Here is a 17,427-nt window from a genome sequence, read left to right as displayed (position 1 = left end):
AGAAGCGTTAGCGGACCATTGCAATTATGATTCGATAACAATCTCTGTCCCTGGTGCTGATTTGACTAATAATGATGTTTTCATTAAGGTTTCATAATTCAGCAGGTTTACTATCTCGCACACAGCCCATAACCTCCTTTCTGTCGCATTCTCCATTATAGAGGAGATTAAGTACCTTTGCCCCTCATGGGGATTTTCATTAAAAATCTATACAGATAAGGTTTTGTTTTGAAAGGAGTGCTGTGGCCAGACAGAAACTGAGGGGAATGTGATTCTGTACTCGGGGTTTTGTTCACAGTATTCTGTATTATAGTTCTAGATTATAGGCTGGAAACATTATAGAGGAGAAAGTCTAAAAACAAATACAAAGGAATGAATAAATGGCATTCAGTATATTTTAATCTCGTTTGGGTTTTTCTGCAAGGCTAGTATTGATTACCAGTATGTTACATGGCCAACAATATGTCGTCTTATTATCTTTACAATTTAATCATGATCCTCACAGTGTAAACTTTTCCTTACTAACATATTGGAAACTGTAGTCATTGAATACATACAGTGCTTAGCATAAGTGAACACACCCATGCTAAAGTTGACTAAAAAGAGGAATAAAAAATCTTCTTTTGGAAATTGATCTTAATGCCTTAATTAAACAAATGAAGAAAAATACAACCTTTAAGGACACCAATTTTCTTTGTGAATGAATAATTTATCGTAAAAAAATAATTGTGCTTCCTTAAAATACGGGGGGCATAAGTCAGACACCCCTATGTTAAATTCCCATAGAGGCAGGCATATTTTTATTTTGGATGGGAAAATATATCATCACATACGCTTCCCCATACCTAGAGATTGGCATGGTTTTATTTCAGTTAGGAACTGAAACACTTACGGAAAGTACCCCATTCCAATCTCTTGGTATAGTGAAGGGTATGTGATGATGTGGGGCTATTTTAATTCCAAAGGCCAAAGGAACTTTACTGGCCTTTAAAAATAAAAATCTGCCTGCCTCTATGGAAATTTAACATAGGGATGTGCTGACTTATGCACCCTTTTTTAAGGAAGATTTTTATTTACGATACATTATTCATTCACAAAGAAAATTGGTGTCCTTAAAGGTTGGATTTTTCCTCATTTTTTGAATTAAGGCATTAAGATCAATTTCCAAAAGATGATTTTCTATTCCTCTTTTTAGTCAACTTTAGCATGGGTGTGTTCACTCATGCTAAGCACTGTAGCTTGTGGAAACAAATCACTTTATTCTGTTTGCCAAATAGCAATGAGATTTTTCTCATTCTGTCACTTCTGGTCGTCCTTGTAAAAAAAAATGTTATATGGACTGGTTGACATGTACAAAATAATTAATGCCAATAATGCAGCCACTAGTTATAAGATTTATCATCTTTTATGATAAACAAAAAACTGGCTAATGCCCTTTAACCCTTAATGTGTAGTAAGGTTATAGTCTGCAAAAAAAAATATATTAGGCAGCATTTCAACATTGTTAATAAGAAGAAATGTTTCCTGAGCACCAAATCAGAATTTTAGAATGACTTCTGAAGGATCGTGTGACACAATGGCTGTAATGGCTGCTAAAAAATTGCTTTCCCATCGCATGAATATATGACATTTTAAAATATATTAAAAAAGAAAACAATTATTTAAATTGTAACAATATTTAACAATATTACAGGCTTTACCGGATTTTTGATAAAATAAATGCAGCCATGGTGAGCATAAGATAAAAAACAAGTTTAGCACTTTTGGTTACTTTATATATAAAAACATTAATATATATTAAATTGATTCACAGCCCTAATGTCTCCCTTACTGACCCTCATGTATCCTTCAAATCTTCCGTTCCACTCACTGTACGATTCCACATCATATCAGCAACTCTTATGAAGTATTTAGATCTTAAGATGATTGTACGGGGGAACATCTGGCAGTAATGTGGAGCGGTGTCTTTAGTAAAAACAACACTCTGTTTAATTAATAATTTATCAGTACTCTCTCCTGGAACTTTAATGGCATGGCAGGACCTCAGGGATGCGGTTACCGCTTGAGTCAGTCAGGAGGAAGCAGATAAGGTGTCGAGGAGCTAAATGAGGGCCCGCTCTCTCAGAATCACGCTGCTAACGGTAGCCATGCTCTGGGGAGTAATAATGCATCTGTTGAGGTGTTGGCACCAGGCTTCTATGCCAGCATGTAGCGCACAATAACACCCATGTGCTACTAGGAAAACACTGAGCCCTGTTCAGCAGACTGGAACCTTTTGCTTTCTGTTTCGAGCAGGTGATCTAAGTTGCTTACTTACGATGTTGAGATTTAGCAGTTATGTGCAGGTGTTTGCAGTAAGACACAGCGATGCAGGTGAAATATTAACTTTATTTGATATATATCTTAAACAGAGCTGCAGTAAGATCCATGCACTTTAAACATGATTTGAAGATGATACCACCTAATATATATGCATATATATGTGTGTGTGTGTATTATATCATATGTATGTTTAAAATATAACATGCATATTTTAATTGTGTATTTTAATTCATAATATCATGTATGCATACACACATTGATATACTTAATTTAAACAAGCATAAATTATATATATATATATATATATATTGTTGTGAACTTATTTCTTCTAAAGTGTTTGAAAACTCAGAAGCGAAGACCAGGAGACTCGGTTGTATCTTTTTAAGCAGGATTCTTTATTGCTGTTGCATTGCTGTAGTTTGCTTCGTCCAAAAATCTTAGCTAAGTCTAACTAAGGCATATACATTGTAGTTGATATACCTTTCAAGGGGGAGGGGTTACATAGAGGTGGAGACACTCTGAAACAAAGCATGTTGATTCAGCTAGTTACCTGATTTCATCAGGTAACACTAGCTGCGTTTACATGGTTCAATCGGAATGAAATCAATCCGATTGATAAATCCGAACGCGGTGTTTACATGAACGATAAATAAAGTAATGGGGTTGATGTGCGCATTTATATGTCACAAGATTCAAATCGGAATTGATTTTTTGACATGCGCACACTACTGCACGAATATGCCGCTGTTCGCGAATAACTATTCTCCTCTATTGGTTCTTTATTTTTTTTAAACAGCAGACTTAATATTTATCCTTCTCTGGTCATGATTTGGAGACGATGAGCATGAACCGTTTTGCCGTGCTGCTTGTTGATCACGCAGTAAAACCCTGCGCCCAAAACCAGTCGTCCATGGATGATAATCTGAAACAAGCACTGGTGGGACGCTGTCCTGCTTCACTTCACAGACGCTGAGTGAAATGAGAATTTTTTAATAACGGAACACTCATTTATATTCACTTTATTCAACAGGAAGAACAGCTCGTTCCGTGCGTCATACGTCATTACGCAATTTCAACGTCATTGCACATGCTCAGTCCTTTTGAGTTTCGGTTTTCAATCCGATCAAGTGTTTATATGTTCTCTCGATCGGATTACAAAAGGATTAAACCACCCCTTTCAATCCGATCGAAATTTCAATCGGATCGAGCTCAATCGGATCGATTAAGGTGTTTACATGAAGGTTTTTTAGTCCGATTGAGCCGTCAATCCGATTATAAGGGTCCATGTAAACGCAGCTACTGTAACTCAGAGCCTTGAGATGCTAATCCAATCAGCCTGATTAGATCAACAAAAGGCCCAGCTGACCTTTGAGGTTAAAGTCCGAAACCTTGATTGCCTCAAAATGGAAAACAGTGTGCAGAACTTTCTCAGTTAAAATACTATTGTATTGGAACCTAAATTAAACATTTAAATAAATTTGTAACCCTACAATATGTGAATAACATACTTTATTTTTTACATAATACATTATATAGCCTATTATTTATATTAATATAATACATTATTATAAAAAATAATTGCTATTAAAAGTTATTTATATTACATCTATATAACATTTATATATTGTGTATATTTGTTCTAGAGAAACTCCTTGAGCCTGTTTGGCACAGTCCAGTAATCTCCACAGGCTAAATATTAAGCTCTTTTTGTTACAGCCTAGCCAAATATTAATGGACTTGAGAATCTCTTCAGCAGTGTGCGATTTACTCAATGAGTATCCAAGTAAGTCTAACTGACAGTTTTTGACACATAGACGAGGCACCACCCTCTCCTGCAGCTGGACAAAACTCTTTCCCACTATCCATTCAGTCATCTTCCATTAATCTGTTTCTTTCAGCCTTGTAATGAGCGATATAATCTGAATCATCTCTCTGACTGCACAGAAGGGCTGTTTTTTGGTGTTCACCAGCTGCATCAGGGTCCCATGTGCTTTTAATATGTTCCACCGTCAGTCAGTTTGCCCCATTCTTAACCATGAGCTTATTAACATGTGAAGTGTATCACTGCTGGGCACCAGCACCAGCCATGATGAGAAAACCCTGCTCAGCAACCCTGCAGTCCGCTCATGCTCCCTTAGGTCCAGTCCAAAACAGGTCAAGATGTCTTTACCCGGTCAGTTAAAACACATACTACATCCACTAATGCTGATCGCTGAGGTGGAGCATAGACTTGGATGTGTGAGTGTTTTGTCAACATTTAGCCAGAGAATATATCGACTCCACGGCGGCCCAAGTGAAGCACTGATAAATCAATGATGTCATTAGCGCTGAGGTCCTTTTCTGGCTGCCTGATGTAAATGATGTCCAGTGTTGGTTTGGGGGAACTTTCCATTAGATATGTGTATTTTTGCCTGCTCTAAGCCACGACACCATAGCTTGGTGATTAATGGACTAGGGGACCACAGGGACTAGGAGTGAATTGATTTCCATAAATGTGGATGCAGTAGATTATCTGCTCTGAATTCCAATGACCAATGTGAACTTAGCATGCAATCACTAAAACTTCATTTCAAGTCAACTTGATATCAAAATTCCTCTTTTACTTTTTTAACACGTAATTCAGAACATATTAAAGACGTTTGTACCCGTAATCTTTCATCTTCCACCTCTGAAATGACTGTTTAGCTGATGATGTCACTTATTTTTCAGCTCTTCCCCTTTAACCACCTGCAATAAAGAGACCATTTTTCTCTATCCTATCAAATCATAAATAAATTCAAGTCGCGCCCTATATTTTTTCTTGTTGAATAAAACTGCTAACTGATAAAATGGCTAACCTCCCATTATAATGTTGACTTTAAAGAATGTTATTAGGAAACACCATGCTTAATGTTGCATTTCATTGTTTTATTTTAAAATAGGGGTGTGCGATATGCACTCTGTATGATAATAATGGTGATCTGTGTTTAAAAGTCTAAATGTCACTTCAGATGCAGCTTCTGTTTAATCTAAGGAGGATCTTGTCGATCAGGGATATTGTCATAGTTTGAGGCGTTGATTTTGATGGATGGGAGGACACTACAGCTTTCGTAATTATGATTCAGATGTGCTACACAAACACTGAACATTAGTGCACATATACTTCAACGAGAGAAATAATGTCACTGATGATCTCATCAGATTTATGGCTTTAAATACACTGCCTTTTTGTGTTTTCTGCTGCCCACACTTGCCTTATTTTGCTATGCATCATTTTGTTTCATCTGGCCTGAACTTAATTGCTCTTCTTCAGTGGTCAATCTTGGAAAACTTCCATAGCTCATATCTTTGGGTTTGTTTTGTTTCAAGAAGCTCTAACACCATTTATTTCCTCTCTTTTAGCGCGAGAAGAGAACGTGGCCACTTTCCGAGGTTCCGAGTACTTCTGCTACGATTTGTCTCAGAACCCCATCCAGAGTAGCAGTGACGAGATCACGTTGTCCTTCAAGACCTGGCAAAGAAATGGCCTTATCCTCCACACCGGCAAGTCCGCAGACTACGTCAACCTGGCCCTGAAAGACGGAGCCGTATCGTTGGTCATCAACTTGGGTTCGGGAGCTTTCGAGGCCATTGTCGAGCCTGTCAATGGCAAATTCAACGACAATGCCTGGCATGACGTGAAAGTCACACGCAACCTCAGACAGGTAATGCTAAAACCTCAGACAGTTTATGCTAAAATCCAATTCAGAGTTAAATGCTATACTGTATATGTTTGAGTTAGCACTTTTGGTTACTTTAATTTCTTCGAGATGCTAATGCAACTATTTCTTCTCTGAGTTCTTCTACCTTGCCTCGTATTTTGCTTCCTCTGTCTGAAGCTATCAGCGGTGTGATGGCTTTAAGAGGCTGTCTCTCTCACCCCTCTAGATATTCACCTCACTTCTTCAAATACTCTGTCTTATCAGGGCAGCGGGGAGAGGCTCCAACCAACCTCAACCGTTCCATTTACCCACAGCCAATCTTTGTGAACTGTTAAATCACTCCGGCGCTGCATTTTAAAATATGTAAATATTTAGGGTGGTTTTGCCCCTCAGGAGTGAAAGGATGTCACTTTTTGCGTGGGCATGTGGAGGCGTGAGTGCCCACAAGCACAAGCTATTTCAGCTCTGATCCACAAGGACTGTGACATTTTTTTTGCTTTGCTTTGTTTAATAGCTGTTTTACTATCACGCCAAGAACATGCATTAGAATTACCTTATACAATTGCCTGCGGAAAGTCAAAAACCATATGAATCACAACAAAGAGCCAGCTAGATAGAGGTCACTATTCACGGTTATAGCAGAAAACATCATGTTATGAAACATTAAGCAGCCTAAAAATTTCATTACATTATTGCTGAAAAATACTGTATTCTAAATGGCTTTTTAAGTATCTGCTTCAGTGAGTATGTGCATTAAGATTAAGTAAGTGCAATTAAAAAAAAAAAAAGTGATATGCCACAAACTCTGGAGAATCCGTTATATTTCTTTTTCTTTTCCACCTTCTTACTCTCACTCATATACTTTATTTGTCTATGGATAACATTTGTTCAGAACCCAGACTAACCACTCATGAACCATTGACTAGATTCTTTAATTTACTAACCAGAACCTACACTAATGTGCTACTCATCATGACTTCATTCGAGTTTCATTTTATTAACAACCCTTTTTTACATTGTATAATTTCCTTTCTTCCCCTTTTCTCAAAGCATTCAGGTATTGGACACGCTATGGTAAACAAACTACATTGTCTGGTAGATATCATTCTCATTGTCCTTTTTTTTGGGTTTACCGTGTGTTTCCTTGGCCCTCTTTCTCTTTTTTGGGGTTTCATGGCATCATAAATAAAACAAACAGACTGGGGTTTGTATTTCGGGGATTTCCTTCTTTTTTATTTCAAATGTCCTCATCCCATTTTTCACCACAGCTTTACTGTCATTTTCCATCTTTCTTTCTTTGAACTACGTCTACGACCCTTTTTGTTAAGTTTTTGGACGCTTTTTTTTTTTCTAAAGCGCTTTTTTTTTTTTATCAAATACTATAAAAAAAACTGGCAGAAGCTTTCCTAAATAAAAAAGTGATGAAAAAACAGCATAAAAACAAAATAATAAAAAGCTACTTCAGCACTGGAGCTCTGACAGTTGATTTCACTTGTTTGCGCATGCCACGCCGACCCGTTCATGCTGGATCAGTCCTTGTGTTACTAACACCACAATCCTTGTATGAGCGACCCACCATCTGCCCAGTGTCCTGTCCTGTCTGTATTGTGTTGAAGGTCATGACTTCCTGCGTCCTCCCTCATTACCCCTCATTGCTTTTGCTTTGGTCTCATATGTGCTGCTTCCCTTTGCATGTCGTCTCGGCTTGAAAAATATGCATGCTTTAATGTTTGCAGTGGTTGTATACCTCACTACTCACATTTTATTAGTAAAAGACCATCTGACCTCTGTGTTGCATGCTCATTTGTGGTAGTATTAGCTCATTTTTGAAGCATTGCATATATGTAAGTGTCAACTAACCCAGTGTGCACAGAATTTGAACCTAAAAACAAGCACAAGCAATTTGTCTGTAGTTTGTTACATAACACTAACCTCTCAAACTAATGTCCCAAACCAGAAAACCATTTCTAACACCATCAAAGATAAAGAAAATATTCCAACAAAATATTTTCTTTACCTGTCCTTTGTATGTCTACGAATACTAGACAAGAACGGCCTACTCAAATCTTGACGTGCAGGTGTTTGGTGCACAATCAAAGACAAACAGCAACCAGCAAGACCGAAGCAAACCTATTCCTTGGTAGAATGGCCGTCACAGCCATGATGTTCATGAATGGAATTTTGTCCTCCCCTTTTGTTGTTCCTTTCAATCAGGTGACGATATCTGTGGATGGCATCTTGACCACAACAGGCTACACGCAGGAGGACTACACCATGCTGGGATCGGACGATTTCTTCTACGTTGGAGGAAGTCCAAGCACAGCGGACTTACCTGGGTCGCCTGTCAGCAACAATTTTATGGGTTGCCTGAAAGAGGTAGGTGGTCTGGACAAACCCCTTCCCGCTCTTTCATCTACATGCATCATATCACCATGTCCTTGTCTGGGCTGAGAGGGAACACGTTTGAATAGACCGTCCGAGCAGAATAATAGATTCAGTACAGCTTATCTTGTGAAAAGGATAGAGCAGACATCATAACCCGTGGTGTGTTTCTCTAATGAAATTCGCTGGAGTTATATGTTTCTTGCCCCCGACGCGAAATTGTTTCAGGCGTATTTAATTTGACTTTTCAATTGTGGTGAATCATTTGATTAAGGTTCTAGAGGCCAGAGAAGAAGCTAAGGTGATTGGATGAGATGAGACTTTGCATAATGATATGTATCATGCTGAAAAAGTGAACCCCAAAGAGATTCTAGTGAACAATTGGGCATGAAGACATCTGTCAATGCAAAATTAAAATGTTCCCACAAGCTGAATCTCACAAAAAGTTATATTTTGCTTAAAGATAATGAATCCTGTTTGTAGGACCATTGGGTTTTAAATGATAAAGATATGTATACACAGTAGTCAACATTTGAAGTGGATCAAAACCTTTCATCAAAGTTATACATGAATTTTGAACAATACCCGTTCTTGTCTTTTTTGATCCACTTCAAATGTTGACTACTTTATACATACAGTACATACATAACAGTACATAACAGTAATGCAGTGTTAAACTTTTTAACTAAATTACTGATGAAAGTTTTAACTGTTGAAAGGTTTATTAACTTTGTCAATGATAACAAAGACTGTAAACCATTTTAATTTTATTATTAAACTCTAATGAAAATGATTACCTTTAAAGAAAATAAATTACATCGAAATTAAAAACTAAATTCAACATTTTCATCAAAAGTAAAACTATGACTGTGATAAAAACATATGCATAATAAAATAAAACAAAAACACATATATGCATAATAATAATGAGAAAATCTTCTTTGTTGTCTTGTAGATGTAAAAAAATGCAAACAATCTTAGTAGTTTTAAACTAATGTTTCTTTTCAGCTAAGTATAATTTCTTTCTTTTGATTTTGGGGTGGAATATGATCCAAGTTGATTTAATGAGACTCAACTTCTAAGTTCTAAGTTTGTAGAAGTTAGATGTCATTCTCTTCGATCAGCTGTTCATTTCCACATTCCTCAGTTGTCAGGTCTGGATAACATTATCAGTAAATGGACTGATCTTTAATTTAGCTGGAAATAGGCAATTACTCTGTTGTGCGGCTGCTGGCGTGATCCTTCATTAATTCATGCTGAACAAACAGCAGACAACAGAACCTCTTTTTCGCAGTGAGCTCTACAACAGCCTGCTATCTTTTAATGACCCGCCATCAAGCTATCACTGCCGTTTCCATCTCAGACCGGCCCTCCTATCACAGGGCTAAAGGCCTGTAACATCGGCGTTTGCAGAAAAAACTCATTTAATTCGCTCTTTACAGTGCTGAGTTTTGAAAAAACTGCTACCCATGTCAGAGATTACAGTAATCAGTCTCATATGTGCTGCGATATAGCGAATTCTTACATAACACTGCTGTGCTAGAAGGGTGAATTGGATGCTAAGAGCTGCTCAAGACGAGATATCATAATTTATACACATTCCACCCACCCAAGAGTGGCCATACTGATAGATACCACCTCCTCTTCACACTCTCTCTCATAGTATGAGATTTTTTATACACTTCTCAGCTTGTTAAAACCTCACATTTGATTTGGAAACTGATATAGTCAGAATGGATCATGTGTGCGCGCTCAAACACATAGGGTTTGACCCAGATGACATGATCTTAAGGGTGGTGTTGCATTTTTAGATGAGGTTGACTCTAATTTCTGTAGTTGTGTTTGCAATTACTATAGTTACAGTAGAATAGTAGAAACAACAACAACAACACTAAAACACACTAAAAACCTTCTTCCAAAAAGTCTAGTTTTATAATTTATAGGTTTTTTTATTTAGTTTTAATTATAAAATATTATTATATTATTATATTTTTTTTATGTTATGTTATTTTATTTTATATTAATTTCCATTTATTTTACTCTCATTCACTACACATTTTTGTCTGCTCTGGGGGTGTTTTTGTAATAGTTAAACCTATGTGATATTTTCTTTTATTGGAAGTAGAGTGTAGTATTGTAGAGTGTACCACCCTGTGGCACAGGATGCTTACTGCAGTCATTCTGCATTTGGCCATTTACTGTATATAGGACAGAGGTTACAAAAATGGTCTTAGCTTAGAAAATCACTGGAAGATGAGCTGATTTCATAATTTTTGTAAGACCATGCCATATTTCAAAATTAAATGGATGACTAGCTTTTTTTAGTGCAGATAACATCAAAGTTCTTTCTCTTTCTTCAAATGAAACCGACTTTTGTATAGATAGGTCATAGTCTTCCTCAGACCCACCTTGTGCCTGGCTCTCAATCTGAGCGTGAAGGACAGTAATCAGGGTATGGTGGGGTGTGTGGCTGCACGGGGGTCTGCCAGCACTAATGACTGGATACTGAGCGTCCTCCACTGCCGAGCTGGAATCCGCTCCCTTCCTTTGTGCTCCGCCATCACAATCAGTTTCCAGGATGTGCGCATGGTGACTGTCATTTGTCACTTTGCTGGGCCGGCTGGATGAAACTGTCCCTGCTCTCTGGACATTTGCTCCAGAGCCAGCACCGCTCTATGGTTTCGAGACAGGTCTGAGAGTTCTGATAGATAGGTTGCCCCAGCCTCTCCCTTTCTCTCTCTCATTCTCTGTCCAGCAGATTTGTTTCAGTAAGCACCGCAGGACTGTTAATATTTGGCAAAAGCTTAGAGCTGGAATACTGGCCAGCCTGAAACAGCAGGAGAGGACTCTGTCTTCTATATCAGTCATGTAGTGTTCAAACGAAATGGATATGTATCTTGGATATTTTAAAAATAAGCTGGTGAAATAAAACACCACTGCAAATCACTTAAAAATGTAAAAAAAAAAAAATCAAAAATGATGTCATCATTTACTCACCTTCATGTCATTCCAAACCTGGATGAGTGTTTTCTTCTTCTGTGGAACATAAAAGAAGAAATTTGGAGCAGTGTTGTTATTGTTAACTAAAACTATTATTATTATTATTATTTGGTCATTTGAAATGAAGCTGATATAAAATTAAATATAAATAATGAGGGGAAATTTTTTTTGAAATGTTAATTAAAATGACAAATGTTGCCTTGGCAACAAACAAGTTTAAATAAGTTTAAGTTAAATAAGTTTGTTAAAGTTCAAGTGAAATAAGTTTGTTAAAGTTGAAATAATTGAAAAAATAATGAAATAAAAATGGTTGCAAGCAATATAAAAATATATATATAAAAACTAATAAAATGAAAAAGCACATAACAGAATTAATACAACTTAAAGTAAAATAAAAATAAAATGAAGAATATAAAAATGCCAAATTAAAATATGAAATATTCCAAAATTCTTCAAATATCTTGTTTTATTCTATGCAGAAGAAAGTAAATCATACAGGTTTTACAACATGGGAGTAAATAATGAAAGCATTTTTTGTTTTTGTGTGAACTATCAGAAATGGCTAGCAACAATAAGCTGATGATAATTATTCCCATAGGTCACGTGGCTATTCTTTGTGAAAGTGGAGATTGTAGGTTTCTTATGTTAGCAAGCATATTTATCTGTATAAATTAAATGTAGATTAATCCTTATCAAAGCTATTAAAGTTATTCAGTCATGAACATTGAGTGATTTTTCTTTTTTTGTTTGATTAAAATTAAAGGGTCAGTTCGCCCAAAAATGAAAAATCTGTCATTAATTACTAAACCTCATGTGGTGCCAGACCTGTAAGACTTTTGTTCATCCTCGGAACACAAATGAAGATATTTTTGATGAAATCTGAGTCCCTCCCATAGGCAGAAACGTCATTGCAACTTTCAAGGCCCAGAAAGGTAGTAAAGACATTGTTAAAATAGTCCATGTGACCAGGGCCGGCTCTGTAAATCTGGGGGCCCTAAGCAGGAAAATTTTGGGGCCCTGCCTTGCAGTAAATAATGGAGTATTGCCACCGCAAACCAGCAAATACAATCTAACCCCAATCTAACAAATCTTCAATAAAGTTGTTGCATATAGGCTACAGGTGTTGCTGGAGTCTCGATCTTTGAACTTTTCCCTTTTCCACACTTTAAAAAGAGGGAGAAGTTGGACCAGTAATTTCTTTGCTTCCTTCTAAAGTGATTTAAACATATTCTTCTTTTTTCTGCACCCGATGGATAGACTCGTTTCATTTTTGCGGTCAAATTTCCAAGTCCAGGGAAGACAACGATCTGACATGGTTGGTTGACTTAACGCAGTGGTTCTCAAACTTTTTCGGTCATTCCCCACTTTGGACAAGGGGGAATTTTCAAGCCCCACTGCCCCCATCGCCCCAACACAGTGCCAATGAAATACGCAACAAGCTTAAAATGTTCCAATTTATTGAAGTAACAAGTAGTATCTAAATACAAACTAACTATCTACATCAAATAACATAACAGAAAGTTCAAAAATAAAGAAAATAAAAGTGCAGCTGTGTCATAACTTGCATGGAATTCAAAAATAGAGAAAATAAAAGTGCAGCTGTGTCAAAATGTGTATCAAGTTCAAAAATAGAAAATAAATAAAAGTGCCACTTTGCAATCTGTTAAAAAAAGAAATGAAGAGAAATCCATTTGGCAAGACAGGTCTATTTAAAAAATTTAAAATAGACATAACATAGGCTACTGTGTTTGATATGGGATTAAAATGATGGGCAGTGTATGAGATATAAACTAATGATTAATTATTTTAATATTCCTTTGTTCCGATCAGAGCATGTGAGCAGAGAGCGCATTTCTGAATATTCCTCGGCTCGCTCATTCCGGCGCTCAGGGTCGCGCGCTCAACCCTGCTGGTTCGAAAATATGTGGAATAGGGGCTGCCTCCGACTAAAGTTCTTTTCTAGTCGACTAGTAGTTGTTTATTTAAGCCATTAGTGGACAATCGCCCCTATATATTGATTTAATAACTTAAATAGGCTAGACAGGATAATGAGTGTTATAAAGCCGCACTCAAGCGCACGAACCGGCAAAAGTAGGCTAATGATTATGAATGTGTAAAAAATAGCAAGGAGACATTTAATTGTTTATTAATAAACTGGTGTTTTCTGCGTCGTTGCAAAGATTAAGTTGACGATGCGGACTCGCCATGAACGAATAAAGATATAAAGGCATAAAAAGGAAAATTTCCTCCCGTTGGCGCGCCCCACCTGTCACGTCTCTATTCCCCACCAGTGGGGCGCGCCCCACACTTTGAGCAGCGACGCCGGCGACTACCATCTGTAGTTAGGGGCCCCCTAGTGGCGGTGGGGCCCTAAGCAGCCGCTTAGTTCGCTTATAGGGAGAGCCGGCTCTGCATGTGACTACAGTGGTTCAACCTTAATGTTATGAAACGACGAGAATACTTTTTGTGCGCAAAAACTAAACATAAATAGTGACTTTATTCTGACGTAGAACCCAGAAGCGCTGCACTGTGCTTACTAGATCAAAAGCGTAGTAGTCTGACACAGACGAGAAGAAATTGTTGAATAAAGTCGCTATTTTTGTTTTGTTTTTGCGCCTAAAGTATTATTGTCACTCCATAACATCAGGGTTGAACCAATGTCTTTAATACCTTTCTGGGCCTTTGGCTTTGCTGCCTATGGGAGGGACAGAAAGCTCTCAGATTTTATCAAAAATATCTTAAAGGGTTAGTTCACCCAAAAATGAAAGTTCTGTCAGTAATTACTCACCCTCATGTTGTTCCAACCCCGTAAGACTTTCGTTCATCTTCGGAACACAAATTAAGATATTTTTGATGAAATCTGAGAGCTGGCTCACTCCTTCATAGGCTGCTAGGTAATTGATATCTGCCAGCCCAGAAAAGTTAGTAAAGACATCGGCTGCTAATTACCTAGCAGCCTATGAAGGAGTGAGCCAGCTCTCAGATTTCATCAAAAATATCTTAATTTGTGTTCCGAAGATGAACAAAAGTCTTACGGGGTTGGAACAACATGAGGGTGAGTAATTACTGACAGAATTTTCATTTTTGGGTGAACTAACATTTTCATTCGTGTTCCGAAGATGAACGAAGGTCTTGTGGGTTTGGAACGACATGGGGGTGAGTACTTAATGGCAGAATTTTCATTTTTGGGTGAACTAACCCTTTAATCACAGACAGCAACAGGTTTATTAGGCTTCTGTCACTTTAAGACCGAATCCACGAATTTAATACACATATACACATCCGATATAATCCCAACTGTTTACGTTCACTTAAGACATAACCGTCTGTTTAAGTGAATACTCACCGAAACGGACATTCTGACATAATTGTGTGTATTTGTCTGTTCAAGCGCAAAAGACTCAAAAGAGTCTATATTTACTGACATATCACCTGAGACTTACAGATATAAATGTTATAATTAAACTTTATTTGGAGTACTACTTTATTGCACAATGCACATTTCTTAATATTAAGCCTAAAATGTGTTTAATATCAGTGTTAGTAAGAATAGTATTATCACTGTATAATTTAAATGCAATATATTTAAAGTGTCTTTAGTTGGACCAGCACTACTTCCTGATAACTAAAGTGCATCAAGTACAAAATTAGTTGTTGTAATTTAGCAGACTTTAAGTATACCAATTTAGTATACCTAAAGTACGACTGCAGGGTATTTATATCCAGTACATAAATATGTAAATGTATTTGTAGTATACATAGCATAAAATAAATGATTTTCAAATATATTTTAATATATTTATTTTTCCCTAGGTTAACATTTTTGTCTTGTTTATATTCTTTGATGAAAATGACAATAGATAGTTTTTGTCATTCAAAACGGGTTTTTATTTGGTTATCATCTCGTTTTCGTCAGTGATATAATGGCGTTGATGAAAATTGGCAAATTATTCGTCAATGAAATTAACAGTGTGGTTGGTTATGAATTATGATTCTAAGCTGCAAACCAGACCAGATGCTATTATGCCGATAGTCAAATGTCTGGCTGAGCGAGTCTTGACCTGTTAGCCTGACCATGTCCAACTAGGCCATAGACCTTTCTGCACCTCATTGCCCCAAGCTCCCATGCAAAACATCCACAAAGGGCCACCTGGCATGCTTGACTAGTAAATAATCAATACCGATTTCCAAATGTTCTCCCTTGTTTGACCTGGGGGCTATTAATTCCTTGAGAGTGGTGGGTAGGCACTGTAGACAGAGATTTATAGTAGAAGCAGACAGCTGTGGATGATGAATGCGGGTGTCACTACAGGCCCAGCACAGGCAGTGAGGAGGCCGCGGGCACGAGGAGGACCCTGAAAATGTGCATAACTGCTCTTCCAGTTCTCAGCTCAACAGCATGGGCACTGCAACATAACCTTAGCTCCAAACTCAAGCAGATGCCCCTTTACTTACCTCACGCTCCTTATAGTTAGTAAGAGTAGACAGCATTTGATTTCCAATTGACTCCAATTGATTCTAATTTGATTTTTTTTTTTTTCATTTTTTTTTTTTTCATTAAGCTTAGTGTAGTGCATTCTAGAATTGTCTTAGACATAAAGTGTGCGATGCTGCCAATATAATTTTGCCAATATAATGTCTACTCTCACTAATGTTTATTATACCATGGGTTTTTATCAAACTTTTTTATCAGAAGCTTTGGGAAGAACATATTGCTTCTCTGGTTGTAAATAGATTTACAGCAAGGACTTGCGTAAGAAAGATCGCTCAATCTATCCCTTTTTTTTTTATTTCTCTTTTTTCCAGTTTATTTTTGAGTCTGCAAGGCAAGATAACAACCTGATGAAATTTTTAGTCCATCCACACACTCAAACGGATTTATTTCTGTGTCTGGAACCAGTCAATCCTTACGTTCCCTTGCGGCTGAATCCATAAAACTGAGATAGACAGATCCTTGGTGTGAGTCTTCTCATGTCTATCTATAGGTGGAGTCTCAGTTACAGCTGCTTGCCTTCCCTTCAAACTACATACCAGGTGTTGTTAGATAAAGCCCTGGCATTATATTCAAATGTCAGATTTCTATGGACACTCTATTCTAGTAACCCTTCTGTTCTCCCAGGGGAACAAATATTTGTTCTCAGTTGAAATGCTTATTTTGTATGAGTGACATTTTTTTGCTTTTCTTCTAGGGTTTGCACCATGCTCCAAAAGTCAATTAATGCAATTAAAGAATATTTCAGTGAAGAGGTTTAACGGTTTAGACAACTTAAATGTGATTTTCGAGCTAGGTTACAGAATCAAGACTCTGGGAAGGGTGTGGATATTTCACATCTATGAGTGGCTCATCAGCTGAATTAACTGGCTGACATTTTATGGGCCGCCTGAACGCATCAAAATGACAATGCCAAAGAATGGACCAAATTGCAGAGTATCAATTTGTGTCAGAGACTATGGCTGCCCCTGGTGTTGTGGACAATTTGCAAGATGAAACTTGATTTAGGTGATGAAAAATGCACCAGACAGGATAAATAGAAATGATAATGTTACAAAAAACAGCAATCATTGCCTAATCAGTGTCTGGCAGTTTTCAGTCATGTTGAAATCCTCAATTCGCAGTTACTTTTCTTCAGGAACAGAACAGAATCCTTCCATTCCACTCTGTCCTTCCTGCACCTGAGAGGATGTTTGATTTTCTCCCCGCAACGTGCAGGATTAACTGTAATATCAGGGCTTGAGCGTTTGTGACGATCGCTTGCACTCACAAACAGTGTGATGTTCTAAAATGTACCCACAAAAAAGATCTCCTTCTCTAGGAGAAATTAGCTTAAATGGGCAATTTCACACCCGGCGAATTTCTTCGGTGTTTGGAGGTTTAATATGCTCTATGCTGGTTTAACAGTCAGACTGTGCCAAATTAGTAAGGCGCAAAAAAATATCCCAGATGGCCCTTTGCCACATATAAAACTCTAAGCAAATGCTAAAAGCACATAACTGATGTCTTACTTTCAACTGACAGGCACTAGGACCCAGAGCACGATGTGAG

The 17,427-nt window shown here is 37.4% G+C and overlaps 1 protein-coding gene across 31 annotated transcripts in view; it reads left to right on the top strand.

The window, feature by feature from the left end:
- nrxn3a (neurexin 3a) overlaps positions 1–17,427 on the top strand; it is a 320,634-nt gene that overhangs the window by 72,854 nt on the left and 230,353 nt on the right. For all 31 annotated transcript variants that reach the window (XR_008808997.1, XR_008808996.1, XR_008808995.1 and 28 more), the window contains 2 exons: positions 5,704–6,005; positions 8,217–8,378. Coding sequence is in view for 28 of the 31 variants with exons in the window: in XM_056267190.1 (XP_056123165.1) it covers positions 5,704–6,005; positions 8,217–8,378 (464 nt within the window). In the remaining 3 variants the exon portion in view is untranslated. The remainder of the gene's footprint in view (positions 1–5,703; positions 6,006–8,216; positions 8,379–17,427) is intronic.

Source organism: Rhinichthys klamathensis, unplaced genomic scaffold (assembly GCF_029890125.1).
Source record: "Rhinichthys klamathensis goyatoka isolate OS25496 unplaced genomic scaffold, OSU_Roscu_1.1 h1tg000256l_1, whole genome shotgun sequence".
NCBI classification, from domain to species: Eukaryota; Metazoa; Chordata; class Actinopteri; order Cypriniformes; family Leuciscidae; genus Rhinichthys; species Rhinichthys klamathensis.
Note: the sequence above shows the minus strand (reverse complement) of the source record. Positions and strands in the feature narration are given on the sequence as shown.